Here is a 25787-nt window from a genome sequence, read left to right on the forward strand (position 1 = left end):
GTGGGATGCATGATCAACCAAGGGCTCTATCTCCCCCTGCCCCATTTGCCTAGTCATTCTGTGGAAGGTGCATGAGCCCCGTCTGAAGTGACCGTGTACTGAAGGAACCCAGCATGAGGAGGCTATAGTTAAAGGCTGCAATTTTTCTGTTTTATTTCTGTGGAATCTAATGACCTTTATGCTTTGCTGAGTCCTCCTCCGATATAAAGTTGCCCTCTTTATTAAATTAATGTTCTGCGTCGGTTAATATGTGCCCTTCTTCCAGGAAAAGGTGATGTCAGGTTGGCTATGTCTCCGGGGAGCAGTAATTCTCATGCTCCAATGGTAGCTGCCTGCAAAAAGGAACCCTGAAGAGAGAGTTAAACTCTTTGGCCAATGATCCAAAAAAGCTGGACACTCAGGGACAGAAGAAGACCCTGCTCATAGGATTCATGGTGAACAAATCACGGGGGAGTGGGGCTATTTGTGTTGGCATGGTATATGTGACATACCACTCTTGCCTCAGAAAGAGCCAGGCAGCAGGGAGGCTACAGTCTCAGGATTGTGAGGGGATTTGGGGGCAGAATTGCTGGGGCGCCAGCAGCAACATCTTTGGTTTGAAATATAGTTCCATGCCCATTCTGCTCAGAATGCTTGCCAAACCTCTCCATTCACCTGCCTCCTTCTCCTCACCTGTTGGGGAGCTATAGGTGGTCTCATCCTGGAGCTGGCTGCGTTGGGTCACCTGTGTGCTGCTGGCATCATCTTCTCCCGTCTCCGAGTCTGAAGCAAGAGAAAGGACAAGGTGAGGGAGGACCTTGATCAACAGGTCAGTCCACACCTTCGCCTTGGGTGCTTGTACCCGTCCATCAAAACTGTATGGCAGAGTCACAAACAGATCCCGCGAGACTCAGAAGTCCCCAGTAAGATCTTGAAAATTCAGTTCTCAGTAAAGGGGTGGCCGGATTGTGACAAAATTGACTCCTTTATTGGTGTTATGAAGAGAAGGTACAATATAAAAATTGAATTGCATAAAATAATTACTCATTATTGGAAATAATTGTCTATATTTCTGGTGATTCTTTTATCATAAGTGTTTACTAACATATGGCGGGCACAAAGGAAAAACATACAAAATGTTGTCAGATGTGCTGCTCCAGCAGAGATGCTCTTAAACCACCGTCAATGCCCAGTTTTAGAGAATCCTGGAGCAGGGCTCTATTATGCTCACAGTTTTATTGTTGTAGCATTGGAAAGGCATTGAACAATATTTGTTTTAGGGTTGTATTTGTGGCATTCTAGGTCATTTTATACATTAGTGTGGTTTTATTTTGGGCTAAGGCTTATCACAGATCATTTTGAATGCTCTGAATGTAATGAAAGACATGATGGCTGGTCACTAAATACAATGAAATGAATCTGATTCTAAGAAGCATTCTCTTTGTGGAGTTTCCATTTTCTTTCAGGGCTCCCCTAATTTGCAATATGCCCAACAGCAATGACCTGGAGTCTACCATACTCAGGGAATGGCATCAAATGGCAAACTGTGTTAACTCAGCCATGTGCAAGAACATATGCAGATCATCCAGGGCCCTGCACAACCAGTGGCATCCTTGCAGTGCAGGTTTCAACTCTCAATAATTTGCCACCCTCTCAGGATCTAGATACTCAGGGCTGCCATAGTGCCTAGAGGAAAACAAATACCAAAGCTGCCAGTAAGGAAGCCTGGAAGGCCCATTCCTTCTCCCTTGAAAAGAGCCCAAGGGAGGAGGTGATTTGTATCTCTGTGATTCTACCTCTGTGGAATTCCAGAACTTTGCCTGCTAGGTAAATAAGGGCCCTGAACATTGGAAGAGGAAAGTTGAAGGGGGGGTCCCCCTCCCTTTCTTCTTGCATTTTCTTAGATGCAAATTACTGCCTCAGAAGCCACACTTTGCAAGGGAAAATGGGCTTTCATGGCAAAACTTTGTATTATAGACATATTTTCTCTTTTAAAAAATGAATGTCAGGCTGCAATCTGGATCAGAAGACCTGTGGGTGGGAAGGAGGTGCTTTTTCCCGGCAGCCATTTTTCTGCTTATAATTGCCTTTCCCCTCCCCCTGCTGCTTTCCTCTCCACAGGGAGAAAGATATGGGAGGGGGGCTGTAGCTTCTTCCCTGCAGGTGGAAAGAGTAGTTTAATGGGAACTAATCTGAGTGGGAAAACACGCTGGTGGGAATACCTTAAGCCTTCCCAAGCCACCATTCCTTTACGCCCAATTACAGCCTCCTGAAATCTGAAAAAGTTACATGCCACTACATATTAACATGTAGGTTATCATTCTGCCCCCCTTGGTTCAACAGCAACCTCAGAGACATTCCATGGAAGCATGACAGATTGCTCCCAAGTACAGCCTGGATTGCACATCCCCAAAGAAGGACTGGGTAAAAATATACATAAATTAGTAAGTCGTTGGAGTCAAATACTGAGAGCCCAGGAGTCTGCCCTTCTTGGGCATGGTGGCTCCTCCATAAAGAAAAGAAAGGAAAGGAAAGGAAAGGAAAGGAAAGGAAAGGGAGAGAGAGAGAGAGAGAGAGACAGAGAGACAGAAAGAAGCTCATTTTTCTGGCAGCTGCAGCTCTCCATAGGAGCCTTTACCCCACAGCTAAGAAAACCACAGGGAGAGTTGTGAGTGACGCTTGACAGATCAGTGTGGCAGCAAATCGACTGGCAGGTTGAAGAAAGGCCAACATCACAGCCATGCCAGGTGAACGGAAGTCAAACAAAAACATTGGGCCTTTGAGAGCCCTGCTCCTTTTGGGGAGAGGACTTGAAGTGCTGGTGTGTGTGTGAGATTTATTTTATTTTTATTTGAGCAGAATAATAGCTGGAAGGGAATGTGTCAAGCTGCTCCCAGAACCGTACCTCCTCAAAGTCTGCTTTCGGTTAAAAAGAGAGAATGTTGGGGGCAGGAGGGGATCCATGTACAGCGTTGCATGTCCATCTCCATGGGAAATCGAGTCAGCCCATAATAGCAAGATTCGCGTGGAGAGACAGAGAGAACCTTCCGCTATGTACTAGTAGCGCAGGGAAGGGCTGGCAGCAGCGTGGGAAGGGAAGATGCTCAGGCCAGTCATACAGAGAAGCAAAAGGATGCCCACCAAATTCTGATAGAATAGGATGAGCCCCGCAAAGGAAGAAAGCAGAAGCAGCAGCAGGATGAAGACGAGGCATGGAGACAGCCAGGAGGGTAGGCTGGGAGGGGGTGTGGGATGAAATGCAGCTCAGGAAGAGAAAAGCATGAGGCAGCACAATTTCCTACCGTAACTTTGCTTTCTGCAGGAGCGGAAAACTTCGCTTCCATAGGGGCAGCAAGAAAGAGAGACACACGTCAACAAAGCGTTACCGCCCAAATCAGCCCAGGCCCTCAAATATTCCAACATGTGATGGAAGAGGGGATTTATAGCCTCTGGCCCATGAAACCCATTGAAATTTGGGAGAATGCATGTGCAGGGAAAGTGGACAAGAAGGCAAGGCATACGGACATAACCTAAATGGTAGAAGGTACCGCTCTGCCATTGAAACTCATAAGGACCTGCCTGGGGAGTGAAATCTAGCAGGAAACTAAATTAAAAACTTGGGCTGGGGTGGGTGGGGTTGCAACAGCCATTTCTTGAATAATCACCACGTGTTTCAAGACCCGGGTTCAAAACGCCCAGCACCAGTAGTATCTTCTCCACTCCCCCAAGCCACGACCCTCGCATTCCCTTTCCCCCAAGCTGCAACCTCCACCTATAAGTCACAGCAACTGAAGTGCCAGCTGATCAAAGGAGACCTTGCTGGGTGGTAACAAAAGCCCCCTATTATGTGACTATATAGAGCTTAACTTGCAGGATCAGATCAAGATCCACCTACTCCAGCATTTACGGTTTCCAAATGGTAGCTAACCACAAATCCCCCCCCCTTCCACCACCCACCCCCAGCAAACTCACAATCAGGACATTAACCTGAGGGCCAACCTCTGTATTTTGTCCCTAGCATCTGGTAATAAAAGATACACTGCCTCTGAACAAGCACGTTTTATATTTAGTTATGATAGTTAATGGCAAGAGATAGGCCTACCCTCTCTGAATTTATTGAATGCATCTTAAAGCCACCTAAGTTACGGACCAGCACTATGTACCATCCTAGGGAATTCTATATGGACATCATCTTGCCTGTCCTAAATATATTACCAATGGGTGGCATCAAGTTTCTAGCTTCAGAACAATGCAGGTGATTAAACCAACTTCAAACTATGGTTTAATATCCTGACTTGTTCCAAAGCTGGTAATCATTGTTTCCTGGTTTGGACAAAATAGGAAAGAATGCTTTAAGTAGCGAGCTTGTTTGCTCAAACATAAAGGGAGGAGCCAAGAGGCTGCGTGTGTGAGCAAGAGATAGGATTCAGCTGAGACTGGGTAATCCAAATGTCATAAATGTGATTCTGCACAAAGCAATTCAAACTGTCTGAAATATCTGTCTTTTGGTCCTTCTTTATATAAAACACACACAACATGCCACCGTATCACAGTGTACAGCTTCCCTTTGGATCCCCCCTTTTGGCAATGTTGCCTCCTTATTCTGAAAAGGGCAGGGCTTCTATCCCTTGTATAGATCTGAGACAGGTCAACTCTGCGAAGGTGTAGTTTCTCCCATCATTGCAACCTTGTAGGAGAAACTACACATGTAAAATGTCACTTGTTAACGGAACAGGAACCTTTGCCTTTGTAGAATATGTACGGCTCCCAAGGTCTACAAACTGAGCTCTAACTTCTATCAGCTAAGCTCCTCGCACTCCCGCAATCTACCTCCCAAAGTGGGTGCAGGAGGAGGTTGCTATGGACAGGTGTAGGGAATCTTTGGCCCGCCAGATGCAGCTGAATTCAACTCCCATCAGCCCTACGCCATTGATAACAGGAGCTGTACTTCAGCACTTCTGTAGGGCCAAATGTTCCCCACGCCTGGGATAGGCTAGTCATACCCCCCTCAACCCCAGCTAGAGCCTTTTTCTATTTGCCTGTTGTCTTCCCTCCTCCCCCACCAGCCCTCAACATATCAGGAAAGCCTCAGGCAGGAAGGGGCAGAAGTAATACAACGCACCATGCGTGAAGCGCCCAAAACGCCGCGAGTGGCCACCTTTCTGCAAAGGAAAAAGAAAAGGAAAAAGCATTACCTCCGATTGAGATGGAGAGAGGGAGATAGTGGAAATATGGTGACGGGGCAGTGCTCACGGGATATAGTCATCAGAACCCCAGCAGGAGACCAGGGGAAAGGCTTCAGGGGAAAGGCCTTCCGCCTACTTCTGAACTTGCTACCAGGGCAAAAAGTGTATCAGCCCCCTACTGTACCATCTACACCAAGCCTTGCAAGGCATGGGATCCACCAGAGCCAAGCACAATGGTCACATCCACATCATACAATTAGTGTGCATGACTCCTGGGAACTGTAGTTTGATCAGGGTACTGGGAACTGTAGCACTCTGAGAGGTAGACTGCAGATTTCAGGAGTCTCTGGAGGAAGCAATATACATTAAACATATGACGTGGGTGCGACCCAAGGTCATGTGCTGCCGGCTCCACCAAAAGTCGGGGAAAGTCAGAAGCACAGGAGCCTGAGTGCTTGTGGTGATCCAGGCAGATCAGAAGAAAGAAGAGGCTGGGAGGAAATCCTCAGAGAGATTGCCCCCCCCCCCCAACCCAAAGATAAGCGTTCCACTGTTTAAATTCTCATCTTGCTGCCCTCTGGTGCAGCTGGGAGTCTGCAGCATTTGGTGAGTCCCCTCAGAAGAGGCACATCTTGTGCATTTCATCACAGATGAAGATCCAGTCCAGTTGCCCCAAATGCGCAGGCACACGCAGGCATAGCAACCTAACAGTAACAGGCTGAAGTGCTGCCACTGGCAATGGCTTTCCCCTCTGCTCACTCTCTCGTCTCCATCATGCTCTTCTATGTGTTTCCGAGCAGCAATCAAGACTTACGGGATCCACGTGGGAAATCATTCCTGGCACATGCATCCAGCTACAACTGGATTCCTAGGTGACAGGTTGCCCAAGAACAGGCCAATCATACCATCCATCAGGGAAGGACAGCTCTCTGAATTCAGGACCAGTGAAACAGATGCACATGTGTATGTGTGTAAGCTGATACGTGCGCGCGCACACACACAGAGCATCTGATGCACAATTTCGCCCACTCCTCACTCCCAGATTTCCTGCTGTCCCATCTCCCAGAAAATTTGCTCTTCCAGCTAGATTTCCACAATGCTAATAGTGAGGTGAAACACCTTGTGCACAGGATCATTCTGTGATAAGTAAGAGATGTGGTGATGCAGGGTGCTGGCACAAGAGAGAGGGTGATGTACACACCCACCCCACCCAGTTTGGCCTTTTCTCTTTTGTACTGGACATCATTGAGGTGGGAGGTATCAGAGGCATAAACTCCAGCCAGAAGAAACAAATGCTCCCAACAACAACTGATCCAGGTGGATTTGTATTCCAGACAAGCCAGCTTGCCCAAACAAGACTGGCGCTGGCGGGCAGCCCATGTGCCAGGCTAGAAAGATGTATGAATAGATTAGCTATGCTGTTGGTGGATAATTCCCCCATTAAGAAAACGGAAATGCAATAAAACAGCAGTAATGGATACCTGGCTGGCATCCCCCCTGTCGGGCACATGGCAATGGGCAAGCCCTGGCTCCAGGATCACATAGCCAGCAGCTTCCTACTGTGGCACGTTGGGCAAAGAGGCATCTAGGCAGGCAAAGTGCATCCCTGCTCCGTGGCCAATAGCACAAGCAGCCCAAAATTTAAGGTGGCCACATCCTGCTCAATATGAGTTGCACTAGGATGTTAGGGAAAGGGGGAAATGGCATTTGGACAAAGAGGTAAGTACCAAGCAAGAAAGGTGTTGCAGCTGGAGGCTGCCAGGAGGCAAATCCCTTCTTAGCAATGGGGATTTGTTGCCTTGGCAATGAATGGGGATACAATAGCCCTGACTACGGTGTACGGCCTAACCGGACTCCAGCCTTCTTTACCAGGCAGGGTCCTTCTTTCTCTGCCGCTCTCCATTCTTAACTGCATATAGGAGGAGAGGGAGAGATGTTTTGGATGGCTGTATGCTCCCCACTCCACCATGTGTGTCAGTCTGTTTCCTGCCTGCCTGGTTTGGGATGCAACAGCTCTCTGCTCTGCAGAAGTGAGAGACTGGCATCCCTGTCCTCAGGTCTAGAAAGCTCATCTCCCCTCAGGCTGCCAAGGCCGCAGGCCTCTGTAGAAACAGAGGAGGAGAGCCTTGGGCCATCTGATCAAAGATCAAGCATCCTGTTTCCAAGGATGCCCAGACAGATGCTTCTGGACAGATACCAAGCAGGAACGATGACAACCCCCGCCCCCCTCCTTATTTCATCTGGTGCCCTTGCTTCCCAGTCCCTCCCCTGCAGAGAGGGAAGCTGGTGGGGCATCCTGGCTGGAAGATCAGCGCTGGAGGGGTAGGGTGGGATGGGGTGGGAAAATGGTGGGGTACGTTATTACTGGAGCGGGCAGTGGTGGGGTGATGACATGCCCTAGCTATGCCTGCTGTGAATGATTCCCTTCCCCCTATTAGTTGAACCGGGGAGCCCCCCCCCCTTTCTATCATCCCTGCTTGGAGGCCCCCGAGTGACGTCCAGGCCACGAGGAGCTGCGCTCCTGCCAGGTGCTGACGCGCAGTGCCGGATCATGACGCAGAGGCGCTCAGCCTCCGTGGCCACCGGGCTTGGGGATGGAGAGTAAAAAGAGCCACGACCCCCCAGGATCCATCGCCTCGGGCATCTTAGGGGAAGAAGAGGCACGGCTCTTCTAATCGCCCCCCATCCCATCCCGGGCATTTCTTAAAAAGCCCCAGACAGCACCTTGCTCATCATCACCTCGAGCCCAGGGGCTTGGAAGGTGAGCGCAGAGGACCACCGATCTACAACCACCACCCTGGCGAGGCCAACCCCACCCCGGCAACAAGGTGGCACACATCCCGAGACCAGCGGCGGGAAATCCTACTCCGGGAAAGCCGGGTGGGGCTCCGCGAGGGGTGCGCGTCCTCAGTTTCCCCTCCGGCGCCCACAACGCCCTGATGATGCCTGCTGGGCACCCCGCCCCTCCCCTCCCCCCGTCCCACGCCCGGACCCGTTACCTGGAGACGCTTCTTCACCCAGATCTTCTTCATGTCCGCCCCTCCGTCGCCCCCTGGGCGCCCTCCACCCCACCCCACCCCCCGGCGGTCAGCGCGATGCGGCGGGGCCGGGCTCGGAGCGCAGGGGCGGCCGGGGCAGAAGGAGCATCCCTCCGCGGGAAGCGGGCGCCGGCCTCTCTCCGCTCGTTGCCTCGCCTGCGCTGGCAGAGCTGCCAGCCAGCCCGGAGCCTCGCCCGCCGCCCGCCCGCCCGAGACAATGACAGCGCAGGCGGGGAGGGGGGGGCCGGGAGGAAGGAGGGGCAGGAGGGAGGGAGGGGTTGGAGGGAGGAGCTGGGGGGGGAGAAATGAGAGGGGTGGCCCCCCACCCCGCAGAAGGGCTGCCTCCCCTCTAAGCCTGGCGGGGTGGGGTGCTTACCCCTCCCAGAGCCACCCTCGACAGCGCCCATCAATCCACGGTTGCCATGGAGGGCTTGGAGGTAGGCGAGGGTTTCTGCCCATCTTGGAAGATGGCGAGGCGGCCTCGTGGGAAGGATCGGGGCAGGGACGGGCGAAAGGGCGCCGCGGTGCAAAACCAAGACTCGGCATCGGGACGTGGGTCCCGTCTAGTGGGCATCGGCACTGCCCCGGTGCTTCCCGGCTGCATCCCAAGAGCGCCCTGAGGAAAGCCCCTTGCAGAGGGAGGCGTCTCTCGACAGGAGTTTCCCACGGTACCTAAAGAGAACCTCCATGTTCAAAGGCAGCATACCCCCTGGGAGGAAGTGGCGGGGGGGGGGGGCGAGGGACAGGTAACAAGGAAAGGCTGTTGCCTTGCTCCTGCCCTGCTTGAGAGCTTCCCACAGACATCCAGATAACCAGTGTTAAAAGCAGGATGCTGGACCAGATGCAGTTTTCCTCTGTTCTACAAGGTAGTCCTTGTTTCCTCCTGTCTGAAGTTGTGAGGTTCAACATCCTCTCTCTCCCTTCCCCATCCATGGATAAAATCTGCCAGTACACAGCGTGACATTCACTACACTGCCCACTACCCTGAACAGGACTACGCTTCCCCATTTTGTGGGTGGGTGTAGTAAGAGTTTTGCTCTAGGTGCAGCACAGAACAACACAGAAGAAGCAAAACTCCTGCTCAATTTAGGTTAAGTGGGAAAGACCAGGAAGGTGTGTTTGTGTGCAATGTGCATGCGTGCGCGCGCACACACACACAATACTTATGGGTAGAAGGGCTAAAGCAGGTTGCGGGCAAGGGCTGCATTCCCTTGGTGGAGGGGTCATCAGTTGGAGCCCTCATGAGCCAGAGACAAAGGTGTTTGGGATTATCTACTCCAGAATCAAGAAAACACCCTTTTCAATTTTCACAATGGTTACCTCAAATTAAAATGCCCAATCCTGTGCAGGTTTGTGCAGAAGTAAACCCCACAAGGTTTGATATGTAGAACAGAAGACTACAAATTTGTTCTTTGACATCTGGAAGGGGTAAGAGAAACCTTCTTTCCTCCAAGGTATGAAACAAAGGGAGAAAGCAAGTACATTTATCAAATAAAATACTGACCCTTTAACAATCCAGGAAAGATAAGAAGGAAACGGATAGGAAGATTGCATCTGTGATGGAGTGGAAGAGTAACTGTTTCAGAAGACATGGGGTGGGGAGCACATAAAATGGGGCTGGGGGCTGTACACAGCCCCTTGCCTTTAGTTTGCCATTGTGTGGGTTAGAGGCTAACTATCAGATGGCAGCTAATATAAGGCTACCAGCTTCACAAACAATGCCTCCTCTCACTGCCTCCTGCCCAAAATTTCCACACCTTGAATCTCCACTTTCAGTCAATTGTACTCCTTATATCCACCAAACCATTCATTCCTAGCAATCCCTCCAAACAGAAATGGTGAACCAAACATAGCTGACCAAGATCCCACCATAGAGGGTACTTCGTGCAACCTCTTTGGGGGCCCAGCAGAGCCACACAGAACTCTGCCGACACTCCTGGCCCTCTTTCCAGCGATAGGCTTTACCAACACAGCCGCTCAGCTCAAGCAGTGCAAAGCAGGTCAAATCAGGACACTCTAACTCCAGCATAAGATGCATAAACTTAGGGAGAAATGGGAGCACTTCAGGATTGTTACAGAAGGATCACCATGCTGACTCAGACTACTTCATGCTGGTTCACCTTGGTCAGCATTTTGCCTTGTGCAATGACAGACTCCAGATGAGAAGTTTATAAGCTTACAAGCAGTACAGAATGGCAATACCCAACCTGTGAGCTCCCCTGAATGAGGAGATTGAATCTCTGGTTGTCATGCCTTGTGCTGAATCAGACCATTCGCCAATCTAGCTTGGATTTGCTTGCATGGACTAACAGTCGCTCTCCAAGGTTTCTTTCCTAGCTCTCCCTGGAGATGCTGAACCTGTGATCTGTCTGTGCAAGGCATGGATCACTGAGCTATGGCTCATCCCAAAGTGGTTAAACAACCAATCCTTCTTCCCATGGAAATCTGGGAGTTGTGGGAGTGTGTGTGTGTGTGGGGGTGTCCCTTAACACTCAGCACTCTTAAAAGATTACAGTTCATAGGATTCTTTGGGAGGGAACCATGGATGTTTGTAGTGGTATATTAGTGCTTTTAAATGAATGGTGTGAATGTGGCCAGTGTGTCCACTCTAGCTTATCTAACAAGTATCAACTCTCTTATAAGTACTGTATACTCAAGTGCCACCTTCATCTCATTCTCCCTCGGCTGTCCCTCTAGCATACCAACCAACTTACTTTTCCCTCAAATGACTCTCTCTCTTTCTCTCAACATTTCAAAAACAGCAAAGATCCCTGCATCTGACGAAGTGGACAATAGTCTACAAGAAGTTACCGTAGTCTTTAAGATGCCTCAAGACTCTTTGTTGTTTGCACTACTGAAGGCAAGGCAATGTGGATAGATAGACCACTTCCACCCTCAAATGTATTCTTTACACACATCTAATGTGTGCCCTCAGTTACATATTTTGCAAGTTGCAAGTGTGTGAAAGGCTGCTTCCAAAAATGGATCCGCTTAGATGTATTTGCTTTAAAGAGAGGCGGTGGTGATGTGCATATTCTTCCTCCTCCCCATTTTATCTTCACGACAACCCTGTGAATTAGGCTTCATGGCTGAGTGGGAATTTGAACCCTGGTCTCCCTGGTCCTTGTCCAGCACTCTAATCACTATGCCACACTGGGTCTCATAAGCCCGAGGGCAGGGGATGGCCTTACTAAGAAATTCTGGGAGCTTCATATAAATAAATATTCTTGTAGATTTGCAGGACCAAAGCAGGCCATAATTAGATGTGGGGGTTTGAAATTGCATGGAGTGAGTGGCAGTCTGCATGAAACAATATGCCTGCTGCACATAGTCACACAACATGGTTCCTATCATCAGTAAAAAAAATAAAAATAGTGTGAATTGGATACTAGCAGATAAAGAAAAGGAACATTAGTTTGAAATGGATCAAACGGTGCACACTTAAGGTGGAAATTCTACTTGAAAATATAAACAAGGCCTTACTCTGTGGGATATGAGAATCTGAGGGCTGACTGCGTCATTTCACACAGGGGGGTAAACATATCTTCCTCGTTTCAGATACTTTTGTGCAGACAGACAGCGACAGCTTCAAGCTTTTGATAAGCTGATTGTGCAGTCCTCACAGGGAATGAAAAGGAATTTGTACTTTCCAAAAGAAAAGAAGGAATAGTTATTTCACATCAGTCCAGAGCCTGGACACATGGGATCCCTATCTGAAGGTGTCATGTTGGCAAGATATAAGATAGGCCAAGATCTAGCTAAAAACATACTTTCTGAGCCTTTCTAGCACCAGAAAAAGAGAGGACAGAACTCCTGCACCTTTAATAGTTGCACTGAAGAGGGAATTTCAGCTCTGCAAACACCAAAAGAGCGGAACTGCATCACAAAAAATAGAGAAAGGAGGGGCAGATTTGCATACATTTTGCATATGCTCATTTATAGAGATGCAAAGCTAGGAAAAAATACTATAATTTAAATGGATATGCATTTCTTTAAAAATATTTCATGGAAGAATACAGGAGGAGGCAATTCGTATAAAACATGCATTTCTGAAGCTAGAAATGGGAATTAGCAGAGGTGGGGGAAACCAATGGCTGCATAGGCTCCCCAGGGTCCAATTCATAACTGGTCCATTAACAATGGATCCACTCCTGAGGTCTGAAAGTGACCCTTTTTAAAAGAGGTCATTTATGCCTCTAAATCCAAGTGCATTCCCAGTGGTGTCTGTTCCATTAGGGCAGATGGGGCACTGCCCCACCAACCTCAGTCTGCTCTCAGCCAGCCCCCACCTGCTTGCCTCCTTACCTACAGCCAGAGCAGGGGGTGGGGGCACTGCCTGCCAGCTTCCTTCTCATTAGGCTCATGGCATAAACAGATTAGCAGCTTAAAACACAGCAGTTGGTTCCCCCTTCCCACCCTTCGCGTTCGAAGTAGCATTTTAAAATTGCTGTACACATCATGACCTGGTTTATTTCTCCATCTGCCCCCACCACTACCATGCACCCAAATTATTATTCAATGAAGCTGTCATCTGCACAATGACAGCAGATGCCTGGGCCAATTTTGGTTTATTAAAAATAAAAAGAACTGCAAAAAACGGGGGCACACACTCACACAAATCTAGCAAGTGGATTGATACCCAACTCAAGTTCATCCCAAACTAAAGGAAACCAGGAAATGCCAGGGGCAGTAATGCTCACTGATCTTCTAGTTAGGCAAGGTTGTGGGTGATTTTTCTTTTCTGGGAAGCTAAATTTGCAGTTGCTGCTGCCTTTTAAAGATAACAGTAAATGTCTCAGAAATCTCCATGTTGGGTTGCTATTGGGCCAGTGTCTTGATGCTAGAAGCATTCTTAAGGAGCAATAGGGGTGGAAGGAGATAGCATAACATACAGTGGAATCCCTACGGACTTGTTAAAAAGAAAACATCCGCAAAACTAATCCTTTTCGCACTCATTGTTTTTCCCCAACTGTGGGCGGTTAGTATACTGGAGAAGGCGAAAGCAATGGTGCAGGCTGAAAAGCTTTTAGGGGGCCATTTGCATAAGACATTTTTATATGTTCACAAGAGAAATGTGGGCTGGATGAAACTACCGTCAAGAGAATGCTCAGTGGGGCTGAAGATGCAACGCTTTCAGACTAATTGGAAAGGGGATAAAGCCAAATGATCAATGTTTGTCTAGACCCCATTAGTTCCTCTCTGTGCTACTCCTTGCTCACTTCAATTCCACACAGACGTCAATATGGGCGCAGTCTCAGATCCAAGCAGCCCTCATTTGCCCTGTTATGTACTACCCAGTCTTTCACAGAGGAAGGCAGGAGCACCTACTAACACCTTTCTTCTCACAGCCCCCCCCCCCCCCGCCGCCGTTCTCCCCCCATTACACATTGACTTGCTGGACCCATTTACCCTGAAAACACCTTCCTGGTTTTTGAAGCAGAGCATGAGCTTCAGAAACTGAACACAACAGTTTCCCAAATTGTAAGAGTTTACTGACTATAAATAGTTCCTCATTTTATTTTCATTTGATCGCTTTTCTTCTTGCAGGTTATGCAACATCACAAATTCGACAAAAGAACCCCTCCCACAATAATAACCACAATGCAGCACCAAAGGGAGCAACGTTATATAGCACACCAAAGAAAAAAGAAAGATTCCAGGTTATCCAGTAAAGAGAAGCCACAGAAAATCAGAAACTAAACCAGCCAGAAGATTTTATATGCTGTGGTACGTAACCAGAAATAGTTTTGAAAACTGAAAGAGGTTGGAATGAAATATTTTCAGAATAAGTCTGGTTGAATTTATAGAATAGCAGCAGCACATCCGGACACATTTGCTACCCGGTTGCGGAGGCTGGGTGAGCAAAGAAATAAGCACACTGGCATTTTGTGGGTTAACAAGTACAACAAAATGGTGCAGCCTGGAGATTTTCTTGTTTGGCATTCCAGCCATTCCATTTCTCATCTCCCCAGTTTTGTTCCTCCCTCAATGCTCAGTCAGCATTCCAGCACCATTCCAGCATTCCTGGATTAGAATAGCTCAGCAACAGTTACCTGTGCTCTGGTAACCTCATATTTAGATGGCTGCAACACATTCCATGCACGACTACCTGCAGCTAGCGTGGAAGGTGGCTGCCACTTTTGTGAGTGGTCCTGTGCAAACTGCACTGGTTTGCCAATATGCTATTGGGATCAGTTCAAGGTTTTTGTCACTCACTTACAAATCCCTAAATGACTTTGTTCCCAAACACTTAAAACTCTCCTTTATTAGCTGCAGCCTGCAGAGGAAGCCCTCTTCATGATCCCATCACCAAGCATAGCGCATGGGGTAGTGATGTGGGGAAGGGCCTTATCTGTGGTGGCACCCCATCAATGGCACTCCTTCCCCCTAGAGTAGGGGTGGGCAGATGCCAGACTTTCTGGAACCACTTTGGGTTTTTTAATCAAACCCCAGGATCTATGGGTGCAAAAGCTGTAACAGTTAATATCAGATTATTTGGAGCCTGAGTCATTTAGGGCTTTCAACACCAACATTAGCACCTTGAAGCGGGCCTGGAAATGAACCGGCAACCAATGCAGCTGTTTTAAAACACAGCTTCTGGAAGAAACCCCATCCAGCATCTGGCTGCTGCACTGTGGACCAACTCAAGTTTCTGAGTCGTCTTCAAGGGCAGCCCCAAGTACATGGGCAGGATTCTTTGGAGAAAGTAATGTGCTTTAAATGTGGAGTGTGTATGTAGCCAGAGCTTAACCTCCAGTGACCTGAGGAAAGCTGAACCCTACAGAATGGAAAGTAGGCCAACGTACATGGACTACATTTTTATTCTTCGGCTATGATGATGGAATTATCACCAGTCACGGCTGTTGTGAATGTGGTCATTTTGCATAATTTAAGCTTTACATAGATTGTACTTTTTGTATTTTATTACCCCGCTGTTGTGCTGTTCACAAGACACCTCCCCCACCCCCCGTCTATACCCGTAGATATTTTATACAGCTGTCAAACGTGGGCTCCGATCCATGAAGGCTGGTGCCATAATAAACCTGTTAGTCACAAGCCCCTTTATTCAATTCTTAAGGGGGGGAAACATCCCTCAGTCTCCCGAAACAGTCAAAATAGTGACAACGATTTACCAGGGACTTGAAAACAGAGATTGCTCTTGATAAATAAGAACAGTTGGAACATTTGCTGTATATTTCACACATTCGTGCACAGGATGCAGATATTCATTTCCTCCACCCTTCCACATTTTGGGGAACATGGTTTTTTCATCTAAAAAAGGAAGCAGCTGACATTTTCTAAGCTGACAGGAATTTTAAAAGGGCCTAATGCAGAGAGCACTAGTGTCGGGGAGAACACTCCCTTCACCAGGATTTCCGTTGATATCATCATCACGGCAAGGACCCCAGACTGGCTGTGGCCTGTCCCACCTTGTACCCAGGCCTGCACCTTGGGGAGAAAGATCCGGCCAGGGTGCTGACTATGACATCACCAGCTTTATTTGTGCCTAGGAAGCCTTGAGGGGAGAAGGGAGCGACCAAACTGCAACCTGACCCCCCTTGTTTAGCTCTCTGGGTGTCTGTCCACAAGGCTAAGTTGCTTAAGATAGGCTGTGTCATTCACAGCACAGCCTCTTCTCCTCCCTGCAGTGCCATGACCTTCAAGGGACACGGGCCTGGCCTGGCATTTTCCCAGCCGCAGTTTAACAATAACATGGAAGGGGAGCTGCGGCAAGCTCCTGACTTTATTGTTTTAACTCTTTTTAACTGTTATGCTTTTCAATTGTTTGTTTTATTCTATATTTTAACTGAGGAAGCTTTAATACCCCCAATGGCTTTGCTATTGTGCATTTTAAGTATGTATTGAGTTTATAGCAGTAAACCACTTAGAAGCCATTTTGGAATATAAGCAGTATATAAATCAATAAATGACATAACAACAACAATCATTAAGGGAGAGTCTCTTTGAGTCCCAAGCCTCATGTGTAGCAAAGTGTCTGCATACTTCCTATCTGCACTTAAAGGCTATATATAAATAATGCCTAGTGTACATTTACCAAATGTGTACCTACAATGAACAGTGTGCCTTGAAAATGCCGCTTTGAAAATGCAAAAATGGTTATGTTATGAAGAAAAGGTACCCAAAATTCCTCAGCATGCAGCGCCTAGGTACTTGCTCATGCCACTTGCTTGCTGCTTCATTCATGGTTTGCGTAATGTAAAAGAAAGTGTACATATCTGCATCTGTTAAACACTGAAGCGTAGGAGTGAGCCAGAGTCCCAGAAAGGCATAAGCTCCATGCATAACACATGTATATGCGCAAGCTGAACAAAAGGTGAAAGCCATTAGCACAGTAGAAGTACAAAAAATACCGGGAGGCACCAGATTTCGTTCAACAGACAAGCCTATAAAAACAGGCTGCTGTCCTGCTGCTTTTACAAGAACAAGGTGATGGAGTGTGCCAACTAATGCTCACCTCTCTGTGTGTTTTTTCTGGCAGAGCTCCTGAGCTTTTAACACGGGGGTGGGAACTTGAAGCCCTCCAGCTGTTGTTGGGACTCCCCATCCCTGCTTTAGCAGCTGCAGGTAGGTGAAAAGTCAGCTAGTAAAAGCTCAGCCTGTTCAGGTAAAAAGTTTTACGTGCTGGTTTACTGGCTGTCATGCAGCAGTTAAAAAATCACAAGGGGTGGGGAAATTGGACAGCCCTGATACCAGCATGTATCATTTACTAATGATCTCCAGCCACAAACACCTGCACAAGAGGCAACCTTAAAATGAACCATAATTTTAATGTGAATGAGCAGCATGCTGGTACATGATGCTCAGAAGTTCCCTTGGCACTACTCTCCCACTCCAGCTGCTGCCACACCATGAATGAAACAAGTCACAATATGGCTCATCACATCGTCCAAACCTGGGCTCGTGGTTTGTTTCTCCCAAACAAACAACTGTCAGTAAGTGAAGAACAAACCTTGGTTACCACTTATGGTTTGTTTGGAGAGAAACAAACCATGAGCCTGGGTTCAGACGACACAAAAAGCAGACTCTGGCCTGTTTCATTCATGGCTTTGCAGCAGTAAAAGCAGGGAAGGAGCTCCATGGAAGCTTCTGAACAGTATGCACCATCATGCTCCTTATTCCCATAAAACCATAGTTTGTTTTAGACTATGGTTTAATATAATATGCAAACCAGTCACAAAACACTAGAACCAGAAGATTAGCCAAAGTGCACATAAGACTACACATTCTAAACAAACTGTCTTTCAACACACTAAAGACCGATACATCTCACAGGGTGGCCAGGTGAACGAATGGGCAAGATTTCCTCAGCATTAATTACTGTGTAGAAGAGTGAATTTCAGCTAGATTTTTATGCACAAAGGTGCAGGCAGCCTGTCCTCTTTGCTGTGTGCCCAGCCTACATCTATTATGGCCTACATCTATTATTCCATAACCAAGACCAATTTCATCAGCTGCAAGCCTGCAACTTACAAAACAGTTCAAGCTACCAGAGGCCACACACACAAAGTTCTGAATGGCTTTTAAAGGCTTTTAAAAAATTCATTAATTTTGAATGCGAAGCTAAGTGCTCTCACTCAATCAAACCAGCAGGAGCGCCGATTGCTGCCTGAGCATACTCAGCCAGCCTCTGCCACAAACTACTGCCATGGGGTTTGTGTTGGGGCCAATTTATACATTTGATTTCGGCATAATCAAATGGTAAATCTTTTCTCTCTCTTTTTCCAGGAACATACAGGGTGCAAGTGGAGAAATCACATGTTTAATAACTCACTACCTCCTGTTAAAATACTTCAATTTTTGCACATTGAGAAGGAAAATACTGGAGAGAATTGTTCAGCCTATAGCCTGCTTCCCAAACAAACAAACAAACATATTTTCTGTGTGCAGAGCCATTTTTTTTCCTTTTCTTTGTTAGGGAGCATTTAACTATCCAGGCCATTTTCTACACTGACTGTGCTCGATGCAGTTTAACCACCATAGAAATGCCCTCCATTTCGCATATTGTGTTAATATCAGCAATAAAACAATCATCAAACCATTACTATCATCATCAAACCATTACTAACCACCAAGACAACATCAGTGAAACACAATACACAAAATGCCGGAGGCTTGCAAAAAGAACAGCTGAGCAGCTAGGCGGCATCTCTCCTTTTCTGTCAAGTGGGACCTGCCCAGCCCTAAAAGGTGGTCATGCCATCCATCCACCCCCATCCTGAGAGCACAGTACTGGCAGTTCCATACATTCAGGATGAAAGCTACTTTGAGTTGGTGCTGCATATCATGGTACAATACAGCAACCCCCCCCCAAATAGTGGTATAGAAGACGAAATTTCAGTGGCCATGGTTTGTCGTGGAAGCTTACATCTACTGAATTCTCTCTTCTGCACATTTATTAAAGGTGCAGGGACCCTGTCCTTCTTTGTTGTGTCTGACCCAAGGCTGAGGGAAGGTTTTCCTTAGTAAAGGGAATCAATTCCACATTCTGTAGTTTTTCCTCTCTTTTTTGGACTTATGTAGAATCACAACAGATATGCCGCACTGGTTACGTATGGAATATAAGCATGGAGCAGCTTGAAGTGATATTTGCTTTCCTGTCAATAGATTTTCAATGCCCCCAACTCATTTCTGCTACCTTTGTAGGGGCGACCCCAGTCGGCAAATTTTGACTTGCTTTGTTAGCAAGCTTCCTTGCAGCTTCCTTTGCAGCTTCCTTTCCTAGCAGTTGTTCTCTTCCCTGGAGGTACTCAGAGGGCCTCTGGAAAATCCCCACCTCCATTTTAAGTCCTGGGGCTTATTTGAAAGTTCCACCTCTGAGCAGAGTGGCCAGTGGGAAGCAGTGCCTGCCCTGCCATTAGGCTGAGAAAAGCAGCCATTTCAGGCAGTGGATGCTGAGAGAGGGGAGAATGATGGCAAGATGCTGGAGGGCTAAGCTGTATGTATGCCATGTGGTGTACCCCACGGCCAAGAAACTAGCCTGTTGCTCTCAGGAGCAGTGAAGGACAGTCTCTCATCACCAGTGCTGAAGTAGAATTCAATGCCAGGCTGCTATGAGTCAGCTGTGAATGGGCAGTTGGAACCATCTTGTCCTTTGCCTCAGGCAGCAAAATGTCTTGGACTGGCCCTGGATGGAAAAATAGGACAGGTCTCCTGCACCCTGACTGGTGCTGCTGAATTTTCCTCTTCTACACAACTACTAAAGGTGCAGGAGCACATTCCTCTTCCACATCTGGTTGCTCTGCTTCTAATATGCTTTGTGAACCAGAACTACAAGCCCCAATATTTTTCTTTTCTGAGCCAGAGAGGAAGCCTTTTTTTCCACTCCCAGGAAGCAAAGCACCAAAACCTTTCTAACCTTGGAGTTGGAGAGCAGAATGGGAAAGATTATCCCCAGAGTGCTGTGCTGCACTTCTGAAATGCTCCGAGTATAATTAGTTATAACAAGAATCTCATTCAGCTCTCACTTTCCCTGCCTGCTATTCAAAATCTCTCCAGATTCTCCTATTCAGAAACTCAAGAGATGTAACTTTATTTTCCCTGTCAATTGACTGCACAGCATTTTCATGAAAAGTTCCCGGTCTAAGGTGTTCATTTTGCATTGTTTTTAAACTTATCTATGCCTTTTGCATAGTTTTAAAAACCATTTTAAAGGCACTTTCAGACAACCTGTTTATTGAGCATACATCCTGATTTGTTTGCAGGCATATTAGGCAATGTTGGCCATTTAATAAACAGTCATTAAAATTTGTTTGCAGGGAGGTTAGGCAACTCTGTATCAAAACAAGGGATGCACAACACTTTCTAGGGCTTTCCCCCACAATTTTCCTGATGGAAAAAGTCTTATCTTTAGGGCAAGCGGATTTCTGGGTCAAGGCCTCTCAATCAACTAGAATTGTGCAACCTGGATTTGCCAACATGTGATTGAAATCCCATTCAAAGTGCACTGAATTGTTTTTATTGTATGTTTGTAAGTCGCCTTGAGACTTGTGTGAAAGTTGACTAATGATAATAATAATAATATCTGGCTCTAGGTGAGTATTGCCAGCTTCATTGGGTGTGTTTGGTGGAGACACCCTTCCTCGTCTCCCCCCCCCCCCCTTGCCCTGAAGGTGGTGAAACATGTCAGGAGCCAGTGGGAGTGGGGAGAGAGAAGAAGGCGGCCATGTTCTCAGGCATGAGACGGCAACACTCAGAGAAAAGCCTAGATGCCTGAGGAGGGTTCAGTGCAATGTTCTAGTGTAAGCACTATATTTACTCCCCTTGTGGGCCTGGCACTTGCCCTCTGCCTGGTGTGTAACACAAGCTCTGGCTGCCCCGCTAGAATCTGAGGGGCTGGCACATTCCGTCGCAAAAATAGCCACCAAACCCCAAGCGAGAGGCTGACTGACTGGACAGCTGCAACAGACAGAGCCGTCACACAGAAACTGGGACTAGCAATGCATTTGGGACGTGCCACCCCCTCCCCCCGGCAGCATGTGGAGGGGTTGTTCTTGGCCCAGGGATGCTTCCAGTTGGACAGCGCCAAAGTCACTCAGTTTGACACATCTGGAGGGCAAGGAGACCATTTTGACTACCACTTATGCCGGATTTTAGTCCACTTATCCGCTTGTGCTTCTGATGAGGAGGAGAAATGGGGGTTGCACTATGGCATGAAGACGTTTTAAAAGCAGAGAAAGAGCAATAATGTAAAACACATGCTTTTTGACTGTCTTGGTCTTGAGGTGCAACCGTGCTATTAGATCCTTAATTGATAGGGTGGGAACTCAAATGGGTTCAGTGTCCAATAGGATGCAATAAGCAGGCTATCCGAACCCTGTTCTCCAGCTACGTTAATAGCTCCCTGGCAGTCATGCACATCTGTACAATAGAAGTCCTTTCAGTGACTTGTTTGGAAAGAGGTTGTGCCTTTTGAACTATGAATCTTGACAGATCTGAATCCTTTGCATCACTTTGGAACTATTTAGTTTATTAGCCACATCTTTGCATTTGTATTTCAGCAGTCCTAAGCAGGACTTAGGACACAGGCCCAGGACACAAATTTGCATTAACACTTGCATGTGCTAATTTATATGTCTGCTCAGGCATCCCCAACATTGTGCTTTACAGTACACCCAGCTTCCCTGTAAGCAAAGTGAAAACATGAATCGCTGGCTTTTTAAAAGAGGAGGAAGAGGCAGAAGATACAGGGCACAATGCAAAATGCTGGGGCTAAGTCCCTTATAACCCAGACTCTTTCCCCCAAAGTGTTTAGGATTTAAATTGCTGTTTTTAATTTGCAGATATCTAAGAGGGGGAAAAAATAGCAGATTTTAATATAGTCTACAACACTCAGAGGGAAGGGGTGTGTGTACGTGTGTGTGTGTCTGTCTACATCTATCTATCTATCTATCATCTATCTATCATCTATCTATATCTATCATCTATCTATCATCTATCTATCATCACTCTTGTTATGTCATTTCCTTGTGCATCTTGGTAATAAGTTGATTTCTTTTTTTAAAAGAAAGAGAATGGAAACCTTGGAGTTATCCCATTTTATCCTCACATCAAACCTGTGAAGCAGGTTAAATACCACCCAATTGTGGTTGGAGCTTCCTTTCTCTCGGGGAAGGAGGAAAGCGAACTGTTTCAACACAACATGACATGCAACACCTGTGGGGCATTAGAAGTGAGGCTACATCTGCAGCAGGGGCGTAAGTATAGTTTGCCCATACATACTCCTGCCCACCTTCGATCAAAGTCAGCGTGTTATTAGTAGAGGTCTCCACAAGGGGAGTTTTGACACTTTTGAGCATCCAGTCTAGAAAAACATCCTGATGCTGGTTAGTCAACCAAAGCAAAATTGAGCCGATTATATCAGTAGGGACAATGCTGGGAACACATAATGAATCATATTATGAGGAGTTTGGGGGATCGGTCTGGGCTCCTTCCAAATCTTGGGATCTGGGTGTAGGGATTCGGTGGAATGTATAAGAGCAAGCTTGCCAAAGCAGTTCCTTTGTCAAGGTAAGTGCCATAAACAAAGAAGAACAAAAGCCAGAGAAATGTGTGAGAGCTGAGCTGGGAGCTGGAGGCAGAGAGAGACATGTTTTTGCTCTGTGTTGGATTCAGAGCTGTAACTAATTGAGAAGCAAGTGTGACTGCTGTGAGCTCCTCCATCTTATGCTCAGGTTGCAATTACGTGCAAATAAAACCATATAGCCTAAAAACACCACAGTTGACCTTCATTCCATGGAAACTGAACACTGGATAAGTGGTGGAACTCCTGGAGTCTCTTACTGCTCAGAGGCTGAGTTGGCATTTAACAGTACGAACCATATGAAACAAAGAAAAGTGATCAAGCACAGCAGGTGCAGAGAGGATCAATGATAATCTGAGGCGTGTGGGAAGCCTATCTGTGTTTGTAGAATGGAAAAGCAGATCAAAGAAGAGCTAACCCTAATCTCCTGTCTAGGCCGCAGTCCTGGGTACTAAAAAAAAATAAAAAAAATTAACTGAGAAGAATGTAGTTACAGATGGGTAGCCGTGTTGGTCTGCCATAGTCAAAACAAAAAAAATTCCTTCCAGTAGCACCTTAAAGACCAACTAAGTTAGTTCTTGGTATGAGCTTTCGTGTGCATGCACACTTCTTCAGATAGGTATCTGAAGAAGTGTGCATGCACACGAAAGCTCATACCAAGAACTAACTTAGTTGGTCTTTAAGGTGCTACTGGAAGGAATTTTTTTTGTTTTGAGAAGAATGTAGAGACTGCCAGCATGGGTCAACACTGGAATACAGTCTGCAATGGGATGTGAAATAGCATATATGGCATCTTTCACTATTAAATAATTATAACAAGCCCATACACATTTAGGATTAGGAAACATGGCCTCTAGGGCAGAGGATGTTACATATGGGAATTTTCACACACACAAATTTGGTAACAGAAACGGCAACAAACCCACCACCTCTTTTTCATTGTACCTAATCCTTTCTTCAACACATGCAAACACAACTTGCTCACTCTTGCACAAAATTACAGTGCACATATGCCAGGATATCCACACATAAACACATGTTTTCCCCCCACCCAATCCCTACATCCTGGTCATGCACAAACACACACCCATTGGGGTACACATTTACTGAGATCTACTGTTCTGCCAACCTGGCAGTTCAAAAGCATGCCAAAGTGCAAGTAGATAAATAGGTACCGCTCCGGCGGGAAGGTAAACAGTGTTTCCATGCGCTGCTCTGGTTCGCCAGAAGCGGCTTAGTCATGCTGGCCACATGACCTGGAAGCTGTATGCCGGCTCCCTCGGCCAATAAAGCGAGATGAGCGCCGCAACCCCAGAGTCGGTCACGACTGGACCTAATGGTCAGGGGTCCCTTTACCTTTAGCTTTACTGTTCTGTTAGATAGGCCCTTCTGGTGGAAAAGGAAAGTTTGTCACCTCGTACCCCTCCAATTTTCTCTTTTAATTCTCTAGTGACAGTTTGGTGGGGGTTATTTGTCAGCAAGGGAACAGGGTGAACTCAGGCAGAGCCACACCATACATTTAAAGCACATTCAATACACATTTCAAGAACATAGCTTTCCCCCAAAGAATCCTGGGAACTGTAGTTTGCTAAGGGTGTGCGGAATTGTAGCTCCTTGAGGGCTTGATTGACAAGTTAAATGTTAAAGAGTGCCACTGCCCTGTTCTCTTTTTCACATGGTCAATCTACATTACCTTCTGAAGAGAGAGGCCCACTGTCTCAGTTTGCCCTAGAGAAGGCATGACCTACACTGGATTAAACGCAATGCTTTTCTGTGAAGGCTGCCACTCCCCTGCCCCCCTGCTTCTGGCAGTCATTTTGTGCTGGCGCCTACAACACTTTTATCATGATCTGTATCAGCACCTTACTTTTGACCAAAACACTAATTAGACTGGATTATTCCATTGTTTTCATTATTCTGGTGTTAATTGCCCCCAAGCAATTGAGGGGGTCTCTGCTTAGAAAAGCACACCATGCCTACCATAGAATAGACCTACTTTTTCAGAAACCTGCAAATCTCAACTTTCTCCTCACAATTAGCAGCTCTCTTGTTGCAGAGAGAGTGGGTGAGTGATTCATGTCAAAGTCTCAGAACAAGCAGGTGTGGAGAACTCGAAGCTGAGGATCTGAGGACTCACCACATTCCTGGAGGGGGACAACATAAATAGGCTGCCCAGGTAGTTTTACTGGCACTTAGTCTTGTTCCACCCATTGCGGATTAGACATTGGTCACTCCCCTTTTGGTCTTTCCATTCTTTAGCAGAGTGCAGACTTCTTGCACCTTATAGACTTCACTCCTTAGCCATTCTAGCCTCACATTCACTATATGGTACTCTTATTTCTCCCCCCCTCCCCTTATGATCTGACTTATTCACACTATCACTTGACCCATATATTGACCATCTTGTGTACTGATCAATTCGCTCAGGTATAAAAGCTTTCTCATTCCTCCACAGCTGTTCCTTGTTAAAATCCTATCTTAGCTGCTGAACTGAAGCTCAGTTAAGCAAAATCTTCAGATTTTCTATGCATCTGATAAGATCCACTTCAGCGGGCAAGATTGGATTTTCACAAAGCATAGCTTCAGAACAATGAGAAACGCGCTCCGAGCTGGGAGAAGTGATCAATACACAATACAGTCAAAATACGGGTCAAGCAAATGTGTGGGTGAGCCCCTTGTCTCATCTTTTCAGCAAATGCCTTGGCCCAACTCTCTGAAGATCCAGCTTCTTCTCCTCCTTTTTGAGAGCATGTTAATATTTCTCTGCCTCCATTGTACCTCCGACTGCTAGTTTGTGAAGCCGCACTTACAAGACCTTAGCCTATGAATCCTCTAGCTCAAAGCACTTTTTCTTCAAACCAGTTTCCATTTGACCAGAAAACTTGCCTTAAGATGCTTGAGACAGGTGCCAACCATGGTACCTCTCAGAGGATTCCCCGAGAAGGATCTGAAATTGGATCTCCCACTCCACACACACCCTCTTTAAAACAGCTTGGTGGGGGACTGTTTTCAATCAGCGTAGTGGTGGGGATCTTTAAGCTCTTCCCTTGTCTTATTTCCCATATGTACCTCACCACCACCCCCCTTGCTACAGAAGGAAACAAGGCAAGTACCTGTATGATGGAATCATGGAGTTGGCAGGGACATCAAAGGTCCAACCCCTGCCAATGTAGAAAATCTGCTACAGCAATCCCTGGTCAGTTGGGTGCCTCCCCCACCCTGTAGAGTCAATTACGGGTTTTGAGGAGTCATTAGGCTGGGGAAACAGTGGGAGGGGGAGCATTAAAACTGCTCCAGTCAGACTATGCATGTGTGCGTGTGTACATAGAAGAAGAAGAAGAAGAAGAAGAGTTTGGATTTGATATCCCGCCTTTCACTCCCTTTAAGGAGTCTCAAAGCGGCTAACATTCTCCTTTCCCTTCCTCCCCCACAACAAACACTCTGTGAGGTGAGTGGGGCTGAGAGACTTCAAGGAAGTGTGACTGGCCCAAGGTCACCCAGCAGCTGCAAGTGGAGGAGCGGAGACACGAACCCGGTTCCCCA

The 25787-nt window shown here is 46.9% G+C and overlaps 1 protein-coding gene across 8 annotated transcripts in view; it reads right to left on the minus strand.

Moving 5' to 3' along the window:
- Positions 1-25787, minus strand: part of SPEG (striated muscle enriched protein kinase) — a 97875-nt gene that overhangs the window by 63111 nt on the left and 8977 nt on the right. For 3 of the 8 annotated variants that reach the window (XM_028741097.2, XM_028741102.2, XM_028741138.2), the window contains exon 2: positions 673-762. In XM_028741097.2, coding sequence (XP_028596930.2) covers positions 673-762 — 90 coding nt within the window. Of the gene's footprint in view, positions 1-672; positions 763-3281; positions 3806-5101; positions 5142-8164; positions 8393-25787 lie in introns of those variants that run through there. The other 5 variants (XM_028741110.2, XM_028741120.2, XM_077933837.1 and 2 more) reach the window with 5 other exon arrangements.

The sequence above is a fragment of the Podarcis muralis genome, chromosome 1 (assembly GCF_964188315.1).
Source record: "Podarcis muralis chromosome 1, rPodMur119.hap1.1, whole genome shotgun sequence".
Classification (NCBI taxonomy): Eukaryota; Metazoa; Chordata; class Lepidosauria; order Squamata; family Lacertidae; genus Podarcis; species Podarcis muralis.